Below are 23,842 nucleotides of genomic sequence, written 5' to 3'. Positions count from 1 at the left end.
TGGAACTTTAATTTGAGCACTTTACTAAATGGAGCTTACTGCACTTTATGGTATAGTTGCACTATATGACGGTACAACGAATAGAAGGAGGACACCTACAGAAAATCCTGCACACACCACCATGCAGGGTAAGGCTAGCTCTGATAAACGGCCCTATTACGCATTTTGCTTTGGGGCCCATAGTTGTGCATATGGGAAGCTGGGTGCTCCTACCTTTATGTAACAAAGAATGGGAGCGATGCTTTCATGTTCACCCCGAGAGATAGAGAACGTTGTGGAATTCAGCAAAACAGGTTTAGCCGCATCTACTGTATGGTATGACATTTAAAATGTAAAGAACCACAGGATAGTGAGAGTGTCAGACATATTGGCAACTTTGTATCTGACCTTTCATAACAATTCAATTTTCTGCTCTTAGCAGTGTCACCTAAATAAATATCAAGGAAAAGATATATTCATCAGCTTAGTATTATAGTAGTTATATTCTTGTACATAGGAGCAGTATTATAGTAGTTATATTCTTGTACATAGGAGCAGTATTATAGTAGTTATATTCTTGTACATAGGAGCAGTATTATAGTAGTTATATTCTTGTACATAGGAGCAGTATTATAGTAGTTATATTCTTGTACATAGGGGGCAGTATTATAGTAGTTATATTCTTGTACATAGGGGCAGTATTATAGTAGTTATATTCTTGTACATAGGAGCAGTATTATAGTAGTTATATTCTTGTATATATGGGCAGTATTATAGTAGTTATATTCTTGTACATAGGGTGCAGTATTATAGTAGTTATATTCTTGTACATAGGGGGCAGTATTATAGTAGTTATATTCTTGTACATAGGGGCAGTATTATAGTAGTTATATTCTTGTACATAGGGAGCAGTATTATAGTAGTTATATTCTTGTACATAGGGGGCAGTATTATAGTAGTTATATTCTTGTACATAGGGGGCAGTATTATAGTAGTTATATTCTTGTACATAGGGGCAGTATTATAGTAGTTATATTCTTGTACATAGGAGCAGTATTATAGTAGTTATATTCTTGTATATATGGGCAGTATTATAGTAGTTATATTCTTGTACATAGGGTGCAGTATTATAGTAGTTATATTCTTGTACATAGGGGGCAGTATTATAGTAGTTATATTCTTGTACATAGGGGCAGTATTATAGTAGTTATATTCTTGTACATAGGGAGCAGTATTATAGTAGTTATATTCTTGTACATAGGGGCAGTATTATAGTAGTTATATTCTTGTACATAGGGGCAGTATTATAGTAGTTATATTCTTGTACATAGGGAGCAGTATTATAGTAGTTATATTCTTGTACATAGGGGCAGTATTATAGTAGTTATATTCTTGTACATAGGGGCAGTATTATAGTAGTTATATTCTTGTACATAGGAGGCAGTATTATAGTAGTTATATTCTTGTATATAGGGAGCAGTATTATAGTAGTTATATTCTTGTACATAGGAGGCAGTATTATAGTAGTTATATTCTTGTACATAGGAGCAGTATTATAGTAGTTATATTCTTGTACATAGGAGGCAGTATTATAGTAGTTATATTCTTGTACATAGGAGCAGTATTATAGTAGTTATATTCTTGTACATAGGGGCAGTATTATAGTAGTTATATTCTTGTACAGTATATGTTTTTTTCATGCTATTTGTATTTCTCATTTTTGTCTTGCAGAACAGACTGCATTTTCTTAGTGTTTACAAGCTAGCCTGAACACAATTAGTATGTTAATACAGTGGCAGTGCTATGAATGGAAATAAGGATTAAAGGTGCAATATTAAAGGGGGTTTTACACTAAGCGATATCGCTAGCAATATCGCTAAAACGTCACTGGTTTTGTGACGTTATAGCGATATTGCTAGCGATATCGCTATGTGTGATACTTACCAGCGACCGGCTCCCCCGCTGTCCATCGCTGATCGCGCGAGAATGTCCGGCTCCATTTCTCGTCGGCCGCTTCCTGCTGAGACTTCCTGCTGTGACGACGAGCGACGCTGGACGCGGGCGGGAGGACGCAGGATCGCTGTGTGTGAATGGTAAGTATCGTGCGCTGCGTCGCTGCTGCATCGCTGTGAGATCTTTCTGTATGAAAGCTCACTAGCGATCATTTAGCGATGCACCAGCGATCCTGACCGGGTCGGATCGCTGGTTGGATCGCTGGTGCATCGCTAAATGTAAAAGGGCCTTAAGTGTCTGACTTTGGATAAATGCCCTATCTGTAAATCTTTACAGGTCAGGTTAGCTACATAGCATGATTAATTAAAGAGACAGTAATCCGGCCTGTCCCTCTTTATTTGCTGTGCAGCTATTGTTCCCTGTCATTTATTCATTAGTTATGAGCAAATGTTGATGTGAGAAGCTGATCCCAGCACCCATGTTGCACGTAGGATGGGATCTGATTGATTCAGGAGTCACATAATCTGTCAAGTCATTATTATGAGTGTGGAGCTTCCATGGGCACAAGCTGTCAGGGTGTCTGAACCTTGAATGCAGCTTTGAATGTGAATGGAGCATAAAACACAAAAATAATTGCCCCTCATTTAATTTCCACATGGTAAAACACTCAGCGAGCTCGCCATGAGCTGAAAGATGAGAACGGCCACAATTAGAGATTTATGCAATTACCTCATCAACATCATGGACAGAATGAGCAGCACATTCTAATATCTGGTCACCACCCGTCACCGTCCTCACTGATCCAACCCAAATCTGACTGACAGAAGCTCGAAAATATCACAGAAATAGCTAGTGTTTAATTCAGATTGCGCATCAGTTCTGTCTGCTTCCAGGTTATTAGACATTTGGCTGCCAATATACTTCGATACTTCCTCATTGACCTCCCTCTCCAACATCACTGAAGGAGAGCTTACTCATCTCCTTTCCAAATCACACCTCACCACCTGTGCACTTGACCCCATCCCTTCCCACCTGCTCCCCGACCTCACTGACACGCTCATTCCAGCCCTAACCCACCTCTTCAACCTATCACTATCTTCTGGTACTTTTCCCTCTGCCTTCAAACATGCCACCATCACACCCATCCTCAAAAAATCAAACCTTGACCCAACTGCTCTGCCCAGCTATCGCCCCATATCACTGCTCCCGTTTGCTTCCAAACTCCTTGAGCAGCATGTCCATGTTCAACTTTCCTTCCACCTCTCATCTAACTCCCTCCTTGACATCCTCCAATCTGGCTTCCGCCCCACCACTCCACTGAAACTGCCCTGACCAAAATTACTAATGACTTACAGCCAAAGCTAACAGACAGTTCTCCATCCTCCTCCTTCTCGACCTGTCCTCTGCCTTTGACACAGTTGACCACTGCCTACTGCTACAGATTCTTTCTTCCCTTGGCATCATAGACCTCACCCTGTCCTGGATTTCCTCATACCTTTCTGACCACACATTTAGCGTTTCCCACTCCCACACTACCTCCTCATCCCGCCCCCTCTCTGTTGGGAGTCCCCCAAGGCTCTGTCCTGGGGCCCCTACTTTTTTCCATCTATACCCTTGGCCTAGGACAACCCATAAAGTCCCATGGCTTCCAGTACCACCTGTAATAATAATAATAATACATTTTATTTCTATAGCGCCGACATATTCCGCAGCACTTTACATTTTAGAGGAGATTTGTACAGACAATAGACATTACAGCATAACAATAATCACATAGATTATAACAAATACCAAGAGGAGTGAGGGCCCTGCTCGCAAGCTTACAGTCTATGAGGAAAGAGGGAGACACGAAAGGTGGGTGGTAACAGTTGCCCTGATTGTATGGACCAGCCATAATGTTAAGTGTGTAACAGTACAGACACAGAGGGCTAATGGATGCATAAAGCATGTGGGAACATGATGTGGGGAACCTGGTTATGGTAAAACTTTTGGCTGTGCCACACAGGGATAGATTAGGTTAATGTGTTGAGGCGGTAGGCCAGTCTGAATAAATGCGTTTTCAGGGCACGCTTAAAATTGTAGGGATTGGGGACTACTCGTATTGACCTGGGAAGTGCAGTCCAAAGAATTGGCGCAGCACGTGTATAGTCTTGGAGACGGGAGTGGGAGATTCTGATTATCGAGGATGCTAACTTCAGGTCATCAGCAGAACGGAGGGCGCGGGTAGGGTGGTAGACTGAAACAATGGAGGAGATGTAGGGTGGTGCTGAGCCATGGAGTGCTTTGTGGGTGAGGGTAATAAGTTTGTACTGGATTCTGGAGTGGATGGGTAGCCAGTGTAAGGACTGGCACAAGGTAGAGGCATTGGTGTAACGATTGGTGAGGAATATGATCCTGGCTGCAGCATTCAAGACAGATTGGAGAGGGGAGAGTTTGGTAAGAGGGAGACCGATTAGAAGAGAGTTACAATAGTCCAGACGAGAATGAATAAGAGAAGCAGTAAGAGTTTTTGCAGAGTCAAAGGTAAGAAAAGGTCGAATTCTAGAAATGTTTTTGAGGTGCAGATAACAAGAGCGAGCCAGTGATCGAATGTGGGGGACAAAGGAAAGCTCGGAGTCAAGTATGACCCCAAGACAGCGGGCATGTTGCTGGGAGTAATAGTGGAACCACACACGGAAATGGCAATGTCGGGTATAGGTACATTAGTAGAGGGAGGAAACACAAGGAGTTCAGTCTTTGACAGGTTCAGTTTCAGATATAGTGAGGACATGATGTAAAGGTACTGTCACACTTAGCGATGCACCAGCGATCCCGACCAGCGATATAACGCGGTCAGGATCGCTGGTGCATCGATAAGTGGTCGCTAGTGAGCTGCCACACAGGCAGATCTCACTAGCGACATCGCTGGGGACGGGGGTCGCTACTTACCTGTCACACCAGGCGATCCTGACGTCCTCCCGCCCGCATCCACGCTCGTTTCTCCACAGGAAGCGCAGCAGGAAGCTGACGATGAGAAACAGTCCTGGACATTCTCGCGCAATCAGCGATAACCAGCGGGGGAGCGGTCGGAGGTAAGTATCAGACACAGTGATGTCGCTAGCAATATCGCTATAACGTCACAAGTTATAGCGATATTGCTAGCGATATCGCTTAGTGTGACAGGCCCTTTAGACACAGCGCTTAGACAATTGCCGGTGTTTTCTAGAAAGGCTGGCGTGATGTCAGGAGAAGAAGCGTATAATTGGGTGTCATCAGCATAGAGATGGTACTGGAAACCAAATCTACTGATTGTTTGACCAATAAGGGCAGTGTACAAGGAGAAGAGGAGGGGGCCTAGAACCGATCCTTGAGGAACCCCAACAGTAAGGGGAAGATGAGAGGAGGAGGAACCGGCAAAAGATACAGTAAAGGAGCGGTCAGAGAGATAGGAGGAGAACCAGGAGAGAACGGTGTCCTTGATGCCAATGGAGCGGAGCATAGTGAGGAGGAGCTGATGATCCACAGTGTCGAATGCTGCAGAGAGATCCAAGAGAATTAGCATGGAGTAGTGACCGTTAGATTTAGCTGTTAGAAGATCATTAGAGACATTAGTGAGGGCAGTTTCAGTAGAGTGTAAAGAGCGGAAACCGGATTATAGAGGGTTGAGAAGAGAGTTATCAGAGAGATAGCGGATCAGACGGGAGTGGACCAGGCGTTCCAGGAGTTTAGAGATGAAGGGAAGATTAGAGACAGGTCTATCGTTAGCGGCACAGTTTTGGTCGAGGGATGGTTTTTTAAGTAAAAGATGTATGATGGCATGCTTAAATGAGGAGGGAAAGATACCAGAAGAGAGAGAGAGGTTAGTTAGGTGAGGGGTTACAGCAGGGGAAAGGGGCTGGAGGAAATGTGACGGAAATGGGTCACTGGTGCAAGTGGTTGGGCGAGAAGATGCAAGGAGCCTGCTTACTTCTTCTTCTGTGACTGGTTCAAACTCAGAGAGTGAGCTAGATGCAGTGGGGGAGGGAGGACCGTGCATGGTATGAGGTGATTGGGAGATAATTTCCTGTCGGATATCATCAATTTTTTCTTTGAAGTAATTCGCCAGATCGTCAGCTCGGAGCTCCGTGGTTGGGGCCTGCACTCTTGGGTTGAGCAGGGAATGAAAAGTGTCAAAGAGACGTTTCGGGTTATTGGACAGTGAGGTGATGAGGGTGTTGAAATCGGTTTGTTTGGAGAGGTGAAGGGCAGTGTTGTATGTTCTAAGCATAAACTTATAATGGATGAAATCTTCGTGTAGATTGGATTTTCTCCATAGACGTTCGGCGCACCTGGAGCACCGCTGCAGGAAACGTGTTTGCAGGGTGTGCCAGGGTTGTCGCTGTCTTTGTCGTGTTGTTCTATGTATAGGAGGTGCAAAATCATCCAGGGCAGTTTGAAGTGTTTCATTGTAATGCTTCAGTGCAGAATCAGGAATCAGAACCTGTATGCGGAAGACACTCAGACCTACCTCTCTGGCCCAGATGTCACCTCTCTGCTGTCCAGAATCCCGGAGTGTCTATCAGCCATATCCTCCTTTTTCACCTCTTGCTTCCTAAAACTCAATGTAGAAAAAACTGAACTCATTATCTTTCCTCCATCTCACGTATCTTCCCTACCCGATCTATCTATATGGTAAATGGCATCATGCTCTCTCCCGCACCTGAAATCCGCTGCCTCGGAGTAACTCTCGACTCTGCCCTGTCCTTCAAACCACATGTCCAAACTCTTGCTACCTCCTGTCGCCTCCAACTCAAAAATATTTCCAGAATCCGTCCCTTCCTCAGCCCTCAATCTACTAAAACTCTTGAACATGTCCTAATCATCTCCCGCCTTGATTACTGCAACACTCTCCTCTGTGGCCTCCCTGCTAACCCTCTTGCACCACTCCAGTCTGACCTCAACTCTGCAGCCCCACTAATCCACCTCTCTCCACGCTACTCCCCTGTCTCCCCCTCTGCAAATCCCTACACTGGCTCCCAATTCCCCAACCAATCCAATTCAAACTACTAACACTGACCTACAAAGCCATCCACAACCTGCCCCCTCCCTATATCTCTGAACTAATCTCCCAATATCTTCCCTCACGTAATCTTCGATCCTCCCAAGACCTCCTACTCTCCTCCACACTTATTCATTCCTCACACAACCGCCTCCAAGATTTCTCCCGAATATCCCCTATCCTCTGGAATTCCATGCCTCATCACGTCCGATTATCCACCACGCTCGGAACCTTCAAACGGAACCTGAAAACCCATCTGTTCAAGAAAGCTTACATCCTGCAATAACTATTCTGCCACCTCACCACCGCCCGAGCTGCTGCACCCCCGACCTTCTGTCTCTTCCCCATTATTCCGCAGAATGTAAGTCCGCAAGGACAGGGTCCTCTCCCCTCTGCACCAGTCTGTCATTGTAAATTTGTTTACTGTTATCGATATCTATAACTTTGTATGTAACCCCCCTTCTCATGTACAGCACCATGGAATTAATGGCGCTATATAAAATAATAATAATAATTAAAAAATATTTACTCTAAAAACCGCCGCCAGTTCTTTTCCTTCTTTCAAACTTTCTATTTACTGTCTATTGTCAAGTGTAATCCACCTGTTGCATCAGATGGCAAAAAGCCTCTTTACCTCTCTACAGGAATCATAGAATGGTAGAGTTGGAAGGGACCTCCTTGGTCATCTTGTCTTGTTTTGATGCTGCATCACACTGTTGACTCATGTTCAGTCTGTGATCTATTAGTATACCCAAGTCTTTTTCACATGTGCTATTGCTTAGCCCTATTCCTCCCATTCTGTATATGCTTTTTTCATTTTTATTGCCCAGATGTAGTACTTTGCATTTTTCCCTGTTAAAAACCATTCTGTTAGTTGCTGCCCACTTCTCCAGTTTATTTATATCTTTTTGAATCCTCTCTCTCTCTTCTCTAGTATTAGCTATCCCTCCTAGCTTTGTGTCATTAGCAAATTTAATTAGTTTACCCTCAATTCCTTCATCTAAATCATTGATAAAGATGTTGAACAATACAGGTCCCAGGATAGAACCCTGTGGTACCCCACTTGAGACATGCTTCCAACTGGATGTGCTGCCATTTACGACCACTCTTTGGGTCCAATCACTAAGCAAGTTATGAATCTACCTAACAGTTTCCTTGTCCATTCCATACTTAGCCATTTTTCAATAAGGATGCTGTGAGATACTTTGTCAAATGCTTTGCTGAAGTCAAGATATACCATATCTACAGCATTTCCCTGATCCACCCAGTCAGTGATTCTGTCATAGAAGGAAATTAAGTTAGTCTGACATGACTTATTAGTTACAAACCCATGCTGACTCTGGTTAATCACTTCATTCTTATCCAGGTACTTACATACATGTTGTTAAATAATTTGTTCAAAGATCTTTCCTGGTATAGAAGTTAGACTCACCGGCCTATAGTTGCCTGGGTCCACCTTCTTCCCCTTTTTGAAGACAGGAATAACATTTGCTCTTCTCCAGTCTTCTGGGACTTTTCCTGTTCTCCAAGAATTTTCAATGATTATGGAGAGGTTCAAAAATTTCTTCTACTATCTCCTCCAGTACTCTGGGGTGTAATTCATCTGGACATGGAGACTTGAATTAATTTAGGTTAGCTAAGTGTTTCCTCACTAGCTTTCTGTTTATAGATATCCTGGATTCTTCTATTCCCTTAATAGGACAGTGAAGATCAGTTGATGTTATATTTCCTTTCTGAGCGGTAACAAATGCAAAATAGAATTTAAAAGTTCAGCCTTCTCAACATCCTTTCTTACCATTTCATTATTTTCATCCTGCAAAAATCTTTTACTTTTGACATATCCCCAAAATCCTTTATTATTGCTTTTGACGTCTCTTGCAGGCCTCAATGCATTGTCAGCTTTAGATAATCTGATTCATGCCCTGCAGGTTCTGCAGACAGCATTATATTCTTCTTTAGATATGTCTCCCTCTTTCCAGTTGATAAACATTTCTTTCTTCCTTTTTAGCATATGCTTAAGTTCTGTGTTCATATATCCTGGTTTCCTTATATGCTTCCTATTCTTCCCTCTTTTTGGAATTGTTAACGATTGTGCTTTGAGAATCTAATTTTTCAAGATTTCCCATCCTTCCTGGACATTTTTGTCTTTAAGGATATCCAGCCATTGGATCCCTCCAATTATCTTTCTGAATCCCTTAAAATCTGCCTTTCTGAAATCTAACCTTGACGTCTGAGTCTTCACAGGTCTTCCTCCTCTAGTTATCCAAAATTCTAAAATAGCATGGTCGCTACCTCCTAGGGTCCCAGCCACTTTTACCTCCTCAACCATTTCCTCCCTGTTTATAAGGATTAGATCCAAGGTAGCAGTTCCCCTTGTTTTCTCCCTTACCTTTTGGAAGATAAAGTTGTCAGCAAGAGAGGATAAGAATTTCCTTGACCTGTTAGTTTTGCCTGAGAGAGATTCCCAACAAATGTCTGGATAGTTGAAATCTCCCATGATCAACTATGTCATATTTTTTGGAGAACTTGGCCATTTGATGCATAAAGAGTTCATCCATATCTTCAGCTTGCACAGGCGGCCTGTAGTAGATGCCTACAATGGTGTCCTTACCATTGTTCTGTCCTTGTAGTGGAGGTGTGTCTTTATCTCTCTACAGGAAGTGGGTGGGGGACTGTATCACTGCATGAAGTGGGTGGGGGACTGTATCACTGCATGAAGTGGGTGGGGGACTGTATCACTGAATGAAGTGGGTGGGGGTCTTTTATCTCTCTATTGGAAGCATAGTAGTGTTAAAGTTACAGAGCATGAGAATTGGGACAGTTCCTGGAATTATTATGCTGATATGTGCACTTATGCTTTATCTCATTGTGGGGAACGGGGGTGCAGCAAGTCTGTGCATCACTAAAAGTCTAAAGTGGAAGGGCAGATCTTTAGTGCCACCAACTGGAGGAAGCTATAGGCTTGATCCCTTTAACAAATCTTCCAATGTGATCATAGATATTAGCCAAGCAGAAAACAATCTCCAGACAATTATTTCGGAGCTCTCACCCCGGCAGGGGATTGGTTTTCTGGATCAGATGCCTTGGATGCAGCTCTAGAGGGAACAAGTATTCCCAGTGTTAAAGGGTAAGACATTGAGTTCTAGGATAGTTACCGCCAATAGGGGGCACTATAGCGTTTCCCCTTTCTATGATTTAAGATTAGTTTTTGCTAGTTAGTTGCAGCCGCACTTTATCCCATGGAGAATTCCACGGTTAGTATTATTACGGTTAGTCCTAGTTACCAACTTTTGTGAATTGCTTTAAATAAGAGATTTCCAGCAGGAATTCCACCATTACCAGGGTTCATCTGATAATGTCCCTTTAAATAAAGATATCCTGTAACTTTACAGGGAACATATAAGAGCAGATCATTATAGCCTAGGAGGAGCTGAGAAGACGGATGTAAGGGATCATCTACAGAATATCCTATGTTTTGTTCATTTAAATCCCTGCTATGAGTCCGGTGGGCGGAGCTACTTAGTGACTGACAGCCGTCTCCGTATGCACTGTCAGGTACTGCGTAGGACCACCACTTATCCACTACAGGCCCTGCTGTACCCCAGATTGTTGAGGTTAGGCCCCCCCACAATTGTGCATAAGTCCCCCAATATATTCCTGCTCTCTTAGAAACCCTATCTTCCGTTCCGTTCATCTGTTGCAGACGTGAGGATGATGTGAGGGATCGCCAATGGGGGGCTCCTCCACCACGCTCCGGAGGCTGAGGCTGGGGAAGCTGAAGATTGTGCGCAGACGCCTCCTGCAGCATTACGAGCACCAGCCGTTCATCTCGCTCCTCGCCGGTCTCTACAGCTGCCGATGGAAGCGGTACCAGCGCCAGAAGACGGAGCCGGGACAGTGCTGCTGCAAAGGGGTAAGACATGTCCAGGACACCGCCGCCTGCCATTGGGGCGTGTCACCCTTCAAATGTTGACTTCTGCTCTAGTCACATCCAGAGCTGCATTCATACAAGCGACTGCCAGATCACTGTGTACTGCCTGCGGAGGTCCTCATGCAAAAATAATGCGGCACTCTGCTAATTTTTGGCACAAAGGCCAAAGTGAATAATATGGCCCCAATAATAGTGCCATATAGTGCACAAATAATATCTCCGCAAAGTGTTTAGCAACAGTACCATCATTTTCATAGTGCCTGTTGAAGAGTGCCATACGGTACCTATACTATACAGTGCCAAACTAGTACTAGTATATAATTAGGAGTGTCATTATGTGCCCCCACAATGCCCCCATATAGTGCTGATATAATAGGGCTATTCTGTAAATATATATACACCACAATGAAAACATAACAGTGCCACAGAATCCCAAAATGGCAGAACTATGGAGTGCCCATTAATACTGCTATATACCAGCTAAATAATACCGCCACATATAAGGGGTGGGCTGTCAGGGTCCTGGGTGTAATAATTGTCCTTTTAGAGGTCCTCAGGTCCCCTTCCTTAGGGGGTAATGTTGTGTATTTCTGTTTGTAGAGGGAGTCGGTGTTCTTCCTCCTCCTGGTTGCGGCTTTTTGTCTGGCTTTAGTTTTCTTGTATTTCTGGGGGGAAGCAAAGAACGACTACAATGACTTTGATTGGTAAGTGTCTCCGACAGATACTGAATGTGCCTGAAAATACTACTGTGAGCTGAGAATAGGCACAAAGGCATAGCGGGAGCACAAGGAGAATGGAGCCGCAGCGACACTGAGACCTTACAGTGATGTAATGACTGATAACACCTCTATATACAGCAGATAACAATAGATGATGTCACAGCTCACCTCCTCCTCCTCCTCCTGTACAGTGACTGATAACACCTCTATATACAGTAGATAAAGGATCCACCATTCACAATAGGTGATGTCACAGCTCACCTCCTCCTCCTCCTGTACAATGACTGGAAACACCTCTATATACAGTAGATAACACAGGATCCACCATTCCACCATTCACAATAGATGATGTTACAGCTCACCTCCTCCTCCTGTACAATGACTGATAACACCTCTATATACAGTAGATAACACAGGATCCACCATTCACAATAGATGATGTTACAGCTCACCTCATCCTCCTCCTGTACAATGACTGATAACACCTCTATATACAGTAGATAACACAGGATCCACCATTCACAATAGATATCACAGCTCACCTCCTCCTCCTGTACAGTGACTGATAACACCTCTATATACAGTAGATAACACAGGATCCACCATTCACAATAGGTGATGTCACAGCTCACCTCCTCCTGCTGTACAATGACTGATAACACCTCTATATACAGTAGAGAACACGGTCTTTTGACTTGTCTGACATTTGGATACATTTCGGCATTAATGTTAGATATTGGGGATGATGCATATAATTGTATAGTGCACAAAAAAACGCCATGTTTCTCTGTTCTCCCCTCCAGGTTTTCATACAAGGGGCTGGGATACTGGTTCTTGTGGTCCTTGCTGATCCTGGTGGTGGTGGCCGTGCTGTTCACCTATATAGCGATATTAGTGGTGAGTCTGTAAGTGGCGCTCAGGTTATAGACTCTGATTTATGATTATTTTGAAAACTGCCAACAAGCAGGCTGCAAAAATAGATTTAAAGCGAATAATAGTGAGTGCAGCTCTGGAGTATAATACAGGATGTAACTCAGGATCAGTAATGTAATGTATGTACACAGTGACTGCACCAGCAGAATAGTGAGTGCAGCTCTGGGGTATAATACAGGATGTAACTCAGGATCAGTAATGTAATGTATGTACACAATGACTACACCAGCAGAATAGTGAGTGCAGCTCTGGGGTATAATACAGGATGTAACTCAGGATCAGTAATGTAATGTATGTACACAGTGACTGCACCAGCAGAATAGTGAGTGCAGCTCTGGGGTATAATACAGGATGTAACTCAGGATCAGTAATGTAATGTATGTACACAGTGACTGCACCAGCAGAATAGTGAGCGCAGCTCTGGGGTATAATACAGGATGTAACTCAGGATCAGTAATGTAATGTATGTACACAGTGACTGCACCAGCAGAATAATGAGTGCAGCTCTGGAGTATAATATAGGATGTAACTGTAATGTAGTATATTTACAAAGTGACTTTCCTTGTGCTTTCTTTCTATATGTAATGTGTTTTGCTCTCTTGTGATAGTTTGGGTCGTCCTTGGGCTTCCTGTGATGTTGGGGGACACTGGTTAGAGGGGATTTTCTTTCTGTGTTACACAATAATGATTCTACAATGCCACATAAAATCTATTTTGAGCTTGTTGGTATTTTTTTCTCACCATAAAAGTTATAAAAAGTTCTGAATTACTGCCTTGTCATGTGACAGACGCAGGGGCAGATATTTTTATAACATTTATGATGAGAATAAGAATCTATCGGCTTCTGCTCATCTTCCCGTGCTGTGATGGCTCACGATACGCTGCGTAGTTCTCCTACGGGATCGGGGACGTTCTCCTGCAGTGTTCACATCTTCTATCCTGAAATGTATCAACAGGGAAAAGTGCGTCAGTCTGGAAGCCAAGCTGCTGATAAATAGCAATTGTAGCAAACCCTCAGCTGTGATATGAACAGTGGGGAAGATAAGTGTTTGATACGCTGACAATTTTGAAAGTTTTCCCACCTACAAATAATGGAGAGGTCGGTAATTTTTATCGTAGGCACACTTCACCTGTGAGAGACAGAATCTAAAAATAAAAAACAGAAAATCACATTGTAGGATTTTTACATAATTAATTTGCATTTTATTGCATGAAATAAGTATTTGACACATGGGAAAAACAGAGCTTAATATTTGGTCCAGAAACCTTTGTTTGTAATTACAGAGGTCGGACGTTTCCTGTAGTTCTTGACCAGGTTTGCTCACACTGCAGCAGGGATTTTGGCCCCCTCCTCCATACTGAACTTCTCCAGATCTTTCAGGTTTTGGAGCTGGCGCTGGGGAAAATTGAGTTTCAGCTCCCTCCAAAGATTTTCTATTGAGTTGAGGTCTGGAGACTGGCTAGGCCACTGCAGGACCCTGAAATGCTTCTTACGGAGCCACTCCTTAGTTGCCCTGGCTGTGTCTTTCAGGTCATTGTCATCCTGGAAGACCCAGCCACGACCCATCTTCAATTCTCTTACTGAGGGAAAGAGGATGTTGGCCAAAGTCTCGCAATACATGACTGAAATCATCTTCCCTTCACTACTGTGCAGTTGTCCAGTCCCCTTTGCAGAAAAGCACCCCCAAAGTATGATGTTTCCCCCAGCATGTTTCACGGTTGGGATGGTGTTCTTGGGGTGGTACTCATCATTCTTCTTCTAAACACGGCAAGTGGCGTTGATACCAAAAAGTTATATTTTAGTCTCATCTGACCACATGACCTTCTCCCATGCCTCCTCTGGATCATCCAGATAGTCATTGGTGAACTTCAAATGGGCCTGGACATGTGCTGGCGTGAGCAGGGGGACCTTGCGTGCCCTGCAGGATTTTAATCCATGCCAGGATAGTGTGTTACTAACGGTAATGTTTGAGACTGTGGTACCAGCTCTCTGCAGGTCATTGACCAGGCACTCCAATGTAGTTCTGGGCTGATTCCTGGCCTTTCTCAGAATCATTCCTACCCCACAAGGTGAGACCCCGCATGGAGCCCCAGACCGAGGAAGATTGACCGTCATCTTGTGTTTTTTCCATTTTCAAATAATTGTGCCAACATCTATTGCCATTGCACCAAGCTGCTTGCTCTGTAACCCATCCAAGCCTTGTGCAGGTCTACAATTTTGTCCCTGGTGTCCTTACACAGCTCTTTGGTCTTGGCCATGGTGGAGAGGTTGGAGTGTGATTGAGTGTGTGGACAGGTGTCTTTTATACAGGTAACGAGGTCAAACAGGTGCAGTTAATACAGGTAATGAGTAGGAGGCTTCTTACAGAAAAACTAACAGGTCTGCGAGAGACAGAATTCTTGCTGGTTGGTCGGTGATCAAATACTTATTTCCCCACTGTATTTGGCATATTCTGGTTTTGACTTTCCATTCACTGACAACAATCTTGTTGGGAACCTAAAAGTGTATTAGAAAGTTGTAGTGAACCCTAAAAGTTTCAAAAAGTGAGTTCGAAGTAAAGACATCTTGAAGGTAGAGGACCCCGGAGCGGCCAAGATGTGACCCACAGTCCGCTCCGCCATGAAAGCCACGGCAGCTGACTGACCACTAACATCCCTGCCATTACATATGTTACAGGGGGTTGTCACTACTTCTCCAAACTTCTGAATGGCAAAATTCAGGACTGTGGGAAAGCTGGGTGACTACTCACATTTGATTCCGATACATCTTTTTATCTCCGGCATACGTTGGCACTAGATTAATAAAAATTTTTTTTTTTTTTTTTAAGGTTTTGGCAGTATGTCTGCTCTCAGAAGGTCAGCAGCTTTACCTGCACTGGAGCCACAAGGTAAATAGTGACAGTAATCTTCTGCCCTGATTAGAATGTTCGTTATAGTGGTCACAGCTCCCTTTACTGACACAAAGCGCCAAATCCACTTCACCGGCATAGTTACATGATAATATTCTATGTACTAATATCCACCACTAGGGGGAGCTCAGGAACTTACCGCATACTGATGTATAGCTGTGTGTATATGTAGTGTGTTCATGAGCTCCCCCTAGTGGTGGCTGCCGGCAGACACAATATTCTCATATACAGTAATTCTATCTATAAAGGGGACATATAAAAGTAAATTAAATAAATCTGCACGGGGTTATGGACATAAAGCAACAAGATGATTCTTATCTGTCCCAATAACATTTTTTGTATTTTCTTTGTTTATGATCAATGTGCTTTCCCTTTGCCAGGGCGGGATGCTGTTTGTCTTTATTTTCTTTATTGCTGCCCTTGCTGTTTTGTCTAATTTATGGGGAGAGGAATGGGCAGCTATTCGCCTCTCGTTCCAGGTAATTGTTGCTTCACAAAGGGCTACATAAAAAATTCTGCCATTTTTGAGAATGAAAAGTTACATGAAAAATTGTTGACAGAATGACACTACCACCAGCAGAATAGTGAGTGCAGCTCCGGAGTATAATACAGGATGTAACTCAGGATCAGTAATGTAATGTATGTACACAGTGACTGCACCAGCAGAATAGTGAGTGCAGCTCTGGGGTATAATACAGGCTGTAACTCAGGATCAGTAATGTATGTACACAGTGACTGCACCAGCAGAATAGTGAGTGCAGCTCTGGGGTATAATACAGGATGTAACTCAGGATCAGTAATGTATGTACACAGTGACTGCACCAGCAGAATAGTGAGTGCAGCTCTGGAGTATAATACAGGATGTAACTCAGGATCAGTAATGTAATGTATGTACACAGTGACTGTACCAGCAGAATAGTGAGTACAGCTCTGGGGTATAATACAGGATGTAACTCAGGATCAGTAATGTAATGTATGTACACAGTGACTGCACCAGCAGAATAGTGAGTGCAGCTCTGGGGTATAATACAGGAGGTAACTCAGGTTCAGTAATGTAATGTATGTACACAGTGACTGCACCAGCAGAATAGTGAGTGCAGCTCTGGAGTATAATACAGGATGTAACTCAGGATCAGTAATGTAATGTATGTACACAGTGACTGTACCAGCAGAATAGTGAGTACAGCTCTGGGGTATAATACAGGATGTAACTCAGGATCAGTAATGTAATGTATGTACACAGTGACTGCACCAGCAGAATAGTGAGTGCAGCTCTGGAGTATAATACAGGAGGTAACTCAGGATCAGTAATGTAATGTATGTACACAGTGACTGCACCAGCAGAATAGTGAGTGCAGCTCTGGAGTATAATACAGGAGGTAACTCAGGATCAGTAATGTAATGTATGTACACAGTGACTGCCCCAGCAGAATAGTGAGTGCAGCTCTGGGGTATAATACAGGAGGTAACTCAGGATCAGTAATGTAATGTATGTACACAGTGACTGCACCAGCAGAATAGTGAGTGCAGCTCTGGAGTATAATACAGGAGGTAACTCAGGATCAGTAATGTAATGTATGTACACAGTGACTGCACCAGCAGAATAGTGAGTGCAGCTCTGGGGTATAATACAGGAGGTAACTCAGGATCAGTAATGTAATGTATGTACACAGTGACTGCCCCAGCAGAATAGTGAGTGCAGCTCTGGAGTATAATACAGACCCAGGATGCACACAGGATAATTTATGCACTTTTTTACATTTATAAATCGTTGTTTTTTGTCTATAGATAATCTGTAGTATATTATGCAAAGATGGACAATCCATTGTTAAAAAAAAGTGCATCCATATTGTATGAAAGTTGACGGTTTTGCTGCTCTGTGTCCTCCTGTTATCACAAGCAGATGAATCCTCAGTATTATGTTTCTGATCCAGGTGACGGCTCCGTACCTCCATATTGGCTCACTGGCGGTAATGACCCTGCTGTCTTGGCCAGTAGCACTTTATTTTGTCAGGATGAACACAAGAGGTAAGTATTACTTGTTGGTGGAAAATGTCCTCTGTGTGACTTTGTATTCGTGGCCCCAGTAGGTTCCAGGATGAGAAGGTTATTGCTGCACCCAATGGGGTGAAGAGCTGCACTCGTCCGTACCGCCAACCATTCCCGAATGGTCAGATGTCAGGAAAAACCAGAGACCTCTCAGACTTTCCTCGATGCCCCAGAGTTTACAGTGGATCTGTATATAAGAGGGATTGGACTTAGTGTTTACTCTGGGGGTTTGGGGTCTGTATGATGAGAATTGGGGATCTGGTGTAGGGGGATCTGTATACATCAGGATCTGTATGCAGGGGGATCTGTATGTAAGTAGCTCTATATACAGGGAGATCCATATGTTGTTGGATCTGTTTGCAGGGGGATCTGTATTTAGGGGTATATGTATTTAGGGGGATAGTCTTCTTTGTGTATTTAGAGGAGCTTGGTTTAGAATGTGTATGCAGGGAGGATCGGGTCTGTATAAAGGAGGATCTGGTCTATGGTCTCTTCATGGAGATCTGGTCTATCGTCTGTATACGGGGGGGATCTGGTATATTGTCTGTATACAGTGGGACCTGGTCTATGGTCTGTATACAGATTTCAAAAACTGACCGTCACATCCAAGCGGATGTGACGGTCAGTTTTGAAATCTGTATTCATTAACCTTCTGACTGAGCACTCCACCTGTTAGCTGCAGGCGTTTTTAATTAAAGCAGGGCCACTACCCCTCCACAGAGATATAGACTTCAGTCTAAGGAGAGGATTTGTATAGGTTCCCATTCAGATGAGGACTTCAGTCTAAGCAAGGATTGGCATAGATGAGGTCCTGGAAAACAAGAAATGCCTTACCGTGGCTTCCAGGTACACATAAAATTGGCCATTTTATGCGTTAAACTTTCTCAATTTTTCATACTTCCAATGCAATAATGCAATTCATTTTTCATATTTCATGTTTGCATGTTATGGCGCTACAGTGTGCTTCCTTTTTTGTTTGTATGGTCTGTATACAGGCAAATCTGCTCTATCGTTTGTATACAGAAGGATCTGGTGTAGGGTCTGTATATAGGATGATCTAGTCTATGGTCTGAACACGGGTGATCTGGTCTAGTGTTTGTATTCAGTGGGGATCAGGTCTAGAGTCTGTATATAGGGGTTCTGGTCTAGGGTCTGTATAGAGGGGGATCTGGTCTAGTGTTTGTATAAAGGTGGATCTGGTCTAGGATCTGTACACAGGGGAATCTGGTTTAGGGTCTGTTTATAGGAGGATCTGGTGTAGGGTCTGTATAGAGAGTAGTATCTGGTATATGGTCTGTATACAAGGGGGATCTGGTCTAGGGTCTGTTTATAGGGGGGGATCTGGAGATCTGGTCTAGGGTCTGTATATAGGGGGGTATCAAGTCTAGGGTCCACATTGAGGGGGAACTGGTCTAGTGTCTGTATACTGGGGGATCTGGTTTAGTGTTTGTATGAAGGGGATCTAGTCTAGGGTCTCCATATAGTGGCATCTGGTCTAAGGTCTGTCTAAAGGGCATCTGGTCTAGGGTCTGTATATAGTTATTATTATTATTATTATTATTATTATTAATTGTTTTAGCGCCATTTATTCCATGGCGCTTTACATGTAAGGAGGGGGGTATACATAAAAACAAGTACAATAATGTTAAACAATACAAGTCATAACTGGTACAGGAGGAGAGAGGACCCTGCCCGCGAGGGCTCACAATCTACAAGGGATGGGTGAGAATACAGTAGGCGAGGGCAGAGCTGGTCGTGCAGCGGTTTGGTGGATCGGTGGTTACTGCAGGTTGTAGGCTTGTCGGAAGAGGTCGGTCTTCAGGCTCTTTTTGAAGGTTTCGATGGTAGGTGAGAGTCTGATATGTTGTGGTAGAGAGTTCCAGAGTAGGGGGGAAGCACGGGAGAAATCTTGTATGCGATTGTGGGAAGAGGAGATAAGAGGGGAGTAGAGAAGGAGATCTTGTGAGGATCGGAGGTTGCGTGCACGTAAGTACCGGGAGACGATGTCACAGATGTATGGATGAGACAGGTTGTGGATGGCTTTGTATGTTATGGTTAGGGTTTTGTACTGGAGTCTCTGGGCAATGGGGAGCCAGTGAAGGGATTGACGGAGGGGTGAAGCTGGGGAATAGCGGGGAGACAGGTGTATTAGTCGGGCAGTGGAGTTTAGAATAGATTGGAGGGGTGCGAGAGTGTTCGAGGGGAGACCACTGAGCAGGAGGTTGCAGTAGTCAAGGCGAGAGATAATGAGGGCATGGACTAGGGTTTTTGCAGATTCTTGGTTGAGGAATGAACGGATTCGTGAAATATTATTGAGTTGAAGTCGGCAGGAAGTGGAAAAGGCTTGGATATGTGGTTTGAAGGAGAGATCAGCATCAAGGATTACCCCGAGGCAGCGAGCTTGTGGGACTGGGGAGAGTGGGCAGCCATTTACTGTAATGGATAGGTTCGTTGGGGGGGTCACGTGAGATGGGGGAAAGATGATTAATTATGTTTTGTCCATGTTAAGTTTCAGAAATCTGGTAGAGAAGAAGGATGAAATAGTGGACAGACATTGAGGGATTCTGGTTAGCAGGGAGGTGATATCTGGTCCAGAGATGTAGATCTGTGTGTCATCAGCATAGAGATGATACTGAAAGCCATGAGATTCTATGAGCTGTCCCAGGCCAAAGGTGTAAATGGAGAAGAGCAGGGGTCCTAGGACTGAACCTTGTGGGACTCCGACAGATAGGGGGCGAGGTGAGGAGGTGGTGTGTGAGTGGGAGACGCTGAATGTCCGGTCTGTTAGGTATGATGAGATCCAGGACAAGGCCAAGTCTGTGATGCCAAGGGATGAGAGGGTCTGTAATAGTAGGGAATGGTCCACTGTGTCAAAGGCAGCCGACAGGTCCAGGAGGAGGAGGACAGAGTAGTGTCGCTTGCTCTTGGCGGTTAAGAGGTCATTGGTGACCTTAGTAAGGGCAGTTTCGGTGGAGTGGTGTGACCGGAAGCCAGATTGTAAGCGGTCGAAGAGGGAGCAAGAAGAGAGATGGGATGACAGTTCAAGGTAGACTTGTTGTTCCAGTAGCTTGGAGGCATAGGGGAGAAGTGATATAGGGCGATAGCTAGATACAGAGGATGGGTCAAGAGAGGGCTTTTTGAGGATAGGTGTGATTGAGGCATGTTTAAAGCTTGAGGGGAAAACACCAGTTGTTAGTGATAGGTTGAAGAGATGGGTTAGGGTTGGGATGAAGACTGTGGTGAGATTTGGGATGAAGTGGGAAGGGATCGGGTCAAGTGCACAAGTGGTGAGACGTGATCTTGAGAGTAGAGTGGAGAGTCGATCTTCTGTAATGGTGGAGAAGTTGGTTTTGGAGGTGGAGGGCTGGGAAGTCGGGAGGAGGGGCTCTGGGGGTTGTTGACCAAAACTGTCTCTGATGTTATCAATCTTCTGCTTGAAAAATGAGGCAAAGTCTTCAGCTGAGATGAGTGGGGAGGGAGGATGTGCTGGGGGACGGAGGAGAGAATTGAAGGTGTTGAATAACTGTTTAGGGTTGTGAGACAGGGCGGATATGAGCGATGAGAAGTAGGTTTGTTTAGCTGTGGCGAGTGTGGTCTTGAAAGTAGTGAGAGACTGTTTGAATGCGATGAAGTGCTCGTTGGAGTGGGATCTTTTCCATCTGCGGTCAGCAGCCCTGGAAGCTCGCCTCAGTTCTTTGGTCAGGCTGGTGTGCCAGGGCTGTCTGTTGATTTTGCGAGCTTTGGTATGTGTAAGTGGGGCAGCAGATTCCAAAGCTACAGCTAATGTGGTGATATATAGAGCAGCAGCGTCATCCGCATTGTGTAAGGAACTTATATCTGTGAGAGGGAGGAGGGATTCAGAGAATGAGTGTAGGTCAAGGTGTTTAAGATTTCTGCGAGGGTGTGAAAGTTTGTGGGGTGGGGATTGTAGACATGGAGTGGAGAGGGAAGGGAATGTGAGAAGGTTGTAGTCAGAGAGAGGAAGAGGTGAGTTAGAGAGGTTAGATAGGGAGCAGAGGCGGGTGAAGATGAGGTCCAGTGTGTGGCCATCTTTGTGGGTGGCTGTAGAAGACCATTGAGTGAGGCCGAAGGAGGAAGTGAGAGATAGAAGTTTAGTGGAAGCTGAGAGGGAAGTGTCAATGGAGATGTTGAAGTCGCCCATGATGATAGTAGGGATGTCCGCGGAAAGGAAATTAAGTAGCCTGGTGGTGAAGTGGTCAAAGAAGGTGGTGGCAGGCCCTGGGGGCCGGTAGATGACAGCCAGTTGGAGGTTGGAGGGGGAGTAGATGCGCACAGAGTGCACCTCAAAGGAAGGGAGGGTAACAGAGGGTGGCAGTGGGATTGGGGTGAAGGAGCAGGTATCTGACAGGAGAAAACCAACTCCTCCGCCATGTTTGCTGGTGGGGTGGGGGGGGTGAGAAAGGTGGAAGCCACCATATGAAAGTGCAGCAGGAGAGGCTGTGTCAGAAGGGGTGAGCCAGGTTTCGGTGATGGCGAGGAAGGAAAGATTGGTAGTAACAAAAAGATCATGGATGTAGGAAAGCTTGTTGCAGACAGAGCGAGCATTCCACAGAGCTCCTGTTAGTGGGACTGGGGAAGCGGGGGCTGGGTGAATGGATATAAGGTTGGAGAGGTTACGGAAGGTTGTGATAGAGCGTGGATGGGAGGTAGAAATGACTGTGGGAATGTGGTGAGGAGGACCAGGATTTGGAGAGATATCACCAGCAGTGAGAAGGAGCAGAGAAAGTGTTAGCAGGTGGGAGCAGGAGAGGGCATGAGGGTGCTGTCTGTGTTTGGAGACAGAGGATTGTATGTTAAGGAACATTTTTGAGGAGGAGGCGAGGTGGATGGGGAGGATGGAAGAAGAGATGAACAGTTCCTTACTAGGAGTAGGGATTAGGGGAATTAGCAGAAAGTGAAGGATTATTGGGGTGAAAGTGAAAACAAACAGGAACATTGTTTACAGTGACTTTGTACAGTTACCTTCAGTTCCAATTCTGGTTTTAATTCTAATATTTATCTTCACACTTCTAGAACACACTTATAGGAATCACAATGCAGACTGAAGTCTATGCAGACTTGAGCTATGCAATATATGTACAACTAAGTGCAGTCAGGTGTGAAGCAGAGAGGAGTGGTCTCTGCTCATCTTGGTCGCACCATTAAGAGTGGACCAGATGCATATGATCAAGCCAGAGTAAACAAGGTCATAAATAACTCTGGGGTAAGCTGGGGTTAGCTGAAAGGCATACCATGTGAATGCTAGGTGCAGAGGCAAGTCTATGTGCAAAGTTGGATCTTGGGCAGCACGGTGGCTCAGTGGTACAAGGAGTTTGTATGTTCTCCCCGTGTTTGCGTGGGTTTCCTCGGGGTTCTCCGGTTTCCTCCCACATTCTAAAGACATACTGATAGGGATTTTAGATTGTGAGCCCCATTGAGGACAGAGATGAAAATGTGTGCAAACTGTAAAGCGCTGCGGAATATGTTAGCGCTATATAAAAATAAAGATTATTTATTATGTTGTCTATGGTCTGTATACAGGGGATCTGGTCTAGGATTTGTACACAGGGGATCGGGTGTTTTTTCTGCTTCTGTATATAAGGAGGATATGGCCCAGGGTGTATATATATATAGTGTGATCTGGTCTTATGTCTGTATATAGGAAATCGAGTCTGTATATATAGTGGGATCTAGTCTTAGGTCTGTATACAGGAGATCTAGGTCTAGGGCCTGTACACCGGGAATCTGGTGCTTGTTCTGCTTCTGTATATAAGGAGGATCTGGTCTCGGGTCTGTATGTGACCTATTATATGTGTACTATGTGCATTTACCTTTCGGCTTTATATATAATACTAGCTGAAGAGCCCGGCGCTGCCCGGGCATAGTAACTAACTGTGGTTAGTTATAACAAATTATAATTATCCTCCATCCCATAGTCCCGTGCCCATATACCCATCATACATATCCACGATCCCATAGGCCCGTGCCCATATACCCATCACACATCCTTCATCCCATAGTCCCGTGCCCATATACCCATCATACATATCCTCCATCCCATAGTCCCGTGCCCATATACCCATCATACATATCCTCCATCCCATAGTCCCGTGCCCATATACCCATCACACATCCTCCATCCCATAGTCCCGTGCCCATATACCCATCATACATATCCTCCATCCCATAGTCCCGTGCCCATATACCCATCACACATATCCTCCATCCCATAGTCCCGTGCCCATATACCCATCATACATATCCTCCATCCCATAGTCCCGTGCCCATATACCCATCATACATATCCTCCATCCCATAGTCCCGTGCCCATATACCCATCATACATATCCTC

General features: G+C 44.4%; 1 protein-coding gene across 3 annotated transcripts in view; it reads left to right on the top strand.

The window, feature by feature from the left end:
• Positions 1-23,842, top strand: part of GDPD4 (glycerophosphodiester phosphodiesterase domain containing 4) — a 75,523-nt gene that overhangs the window by 19,313 nt on the left and 32,368 nt on the right. For all 3 annotated transcript variants that reach the window (XM_073548628.1, XM_073548626.1, XM_073548627.1), the window contains exons 2-7: positions 10,653-10,862; positions 11,481-11,584; positions 12,403-12,496; positions 15,361-15,420; positions 15,822-15,920; positions 17,376-17,469. In XM_073548628.1, coding sequence (XP_073404729.1) covers positions 10,680-10,862; positions 11,481-11,584; positions 12,403-12,496; positions 15,361-15,420; positions 15,822-15,920; positions 17,376-17,469 — 634 coding nt within the window. In that variant the 5' untranslated portion in view covers positions 10,653-10,679. The remainder of the gene's footprint in view (positions 1-10,652; positions 10,863-11,480; positions 11,585-12,402; positions 12,497-15,360; positions 15,421-15,821; positions 15,921-17,375; positions 17,470-23,842) is intronic.

Source organism: Dendrobates tinctorius, unplaced genomic scaffold, assembly GCF_039654945.1.
Source record: "Dendrobates tinctorius isolate UK_male_01 unplaced genomic scaffold, ASM3965494v1 ptg000157l, whole genome shotgun sequence".
Lineage (NCBI taxonomy): Eukaryota > Metazoa > Chordata > Amphibia > Anura > Dendrobatidae > Dendrobates > Dendrobates tinctorius.
The sequence above is the reverse complement of the archived record's forward strand: the minus strand, read 5'-3'. Positions and strand labels throughout refer to the sequence as shown.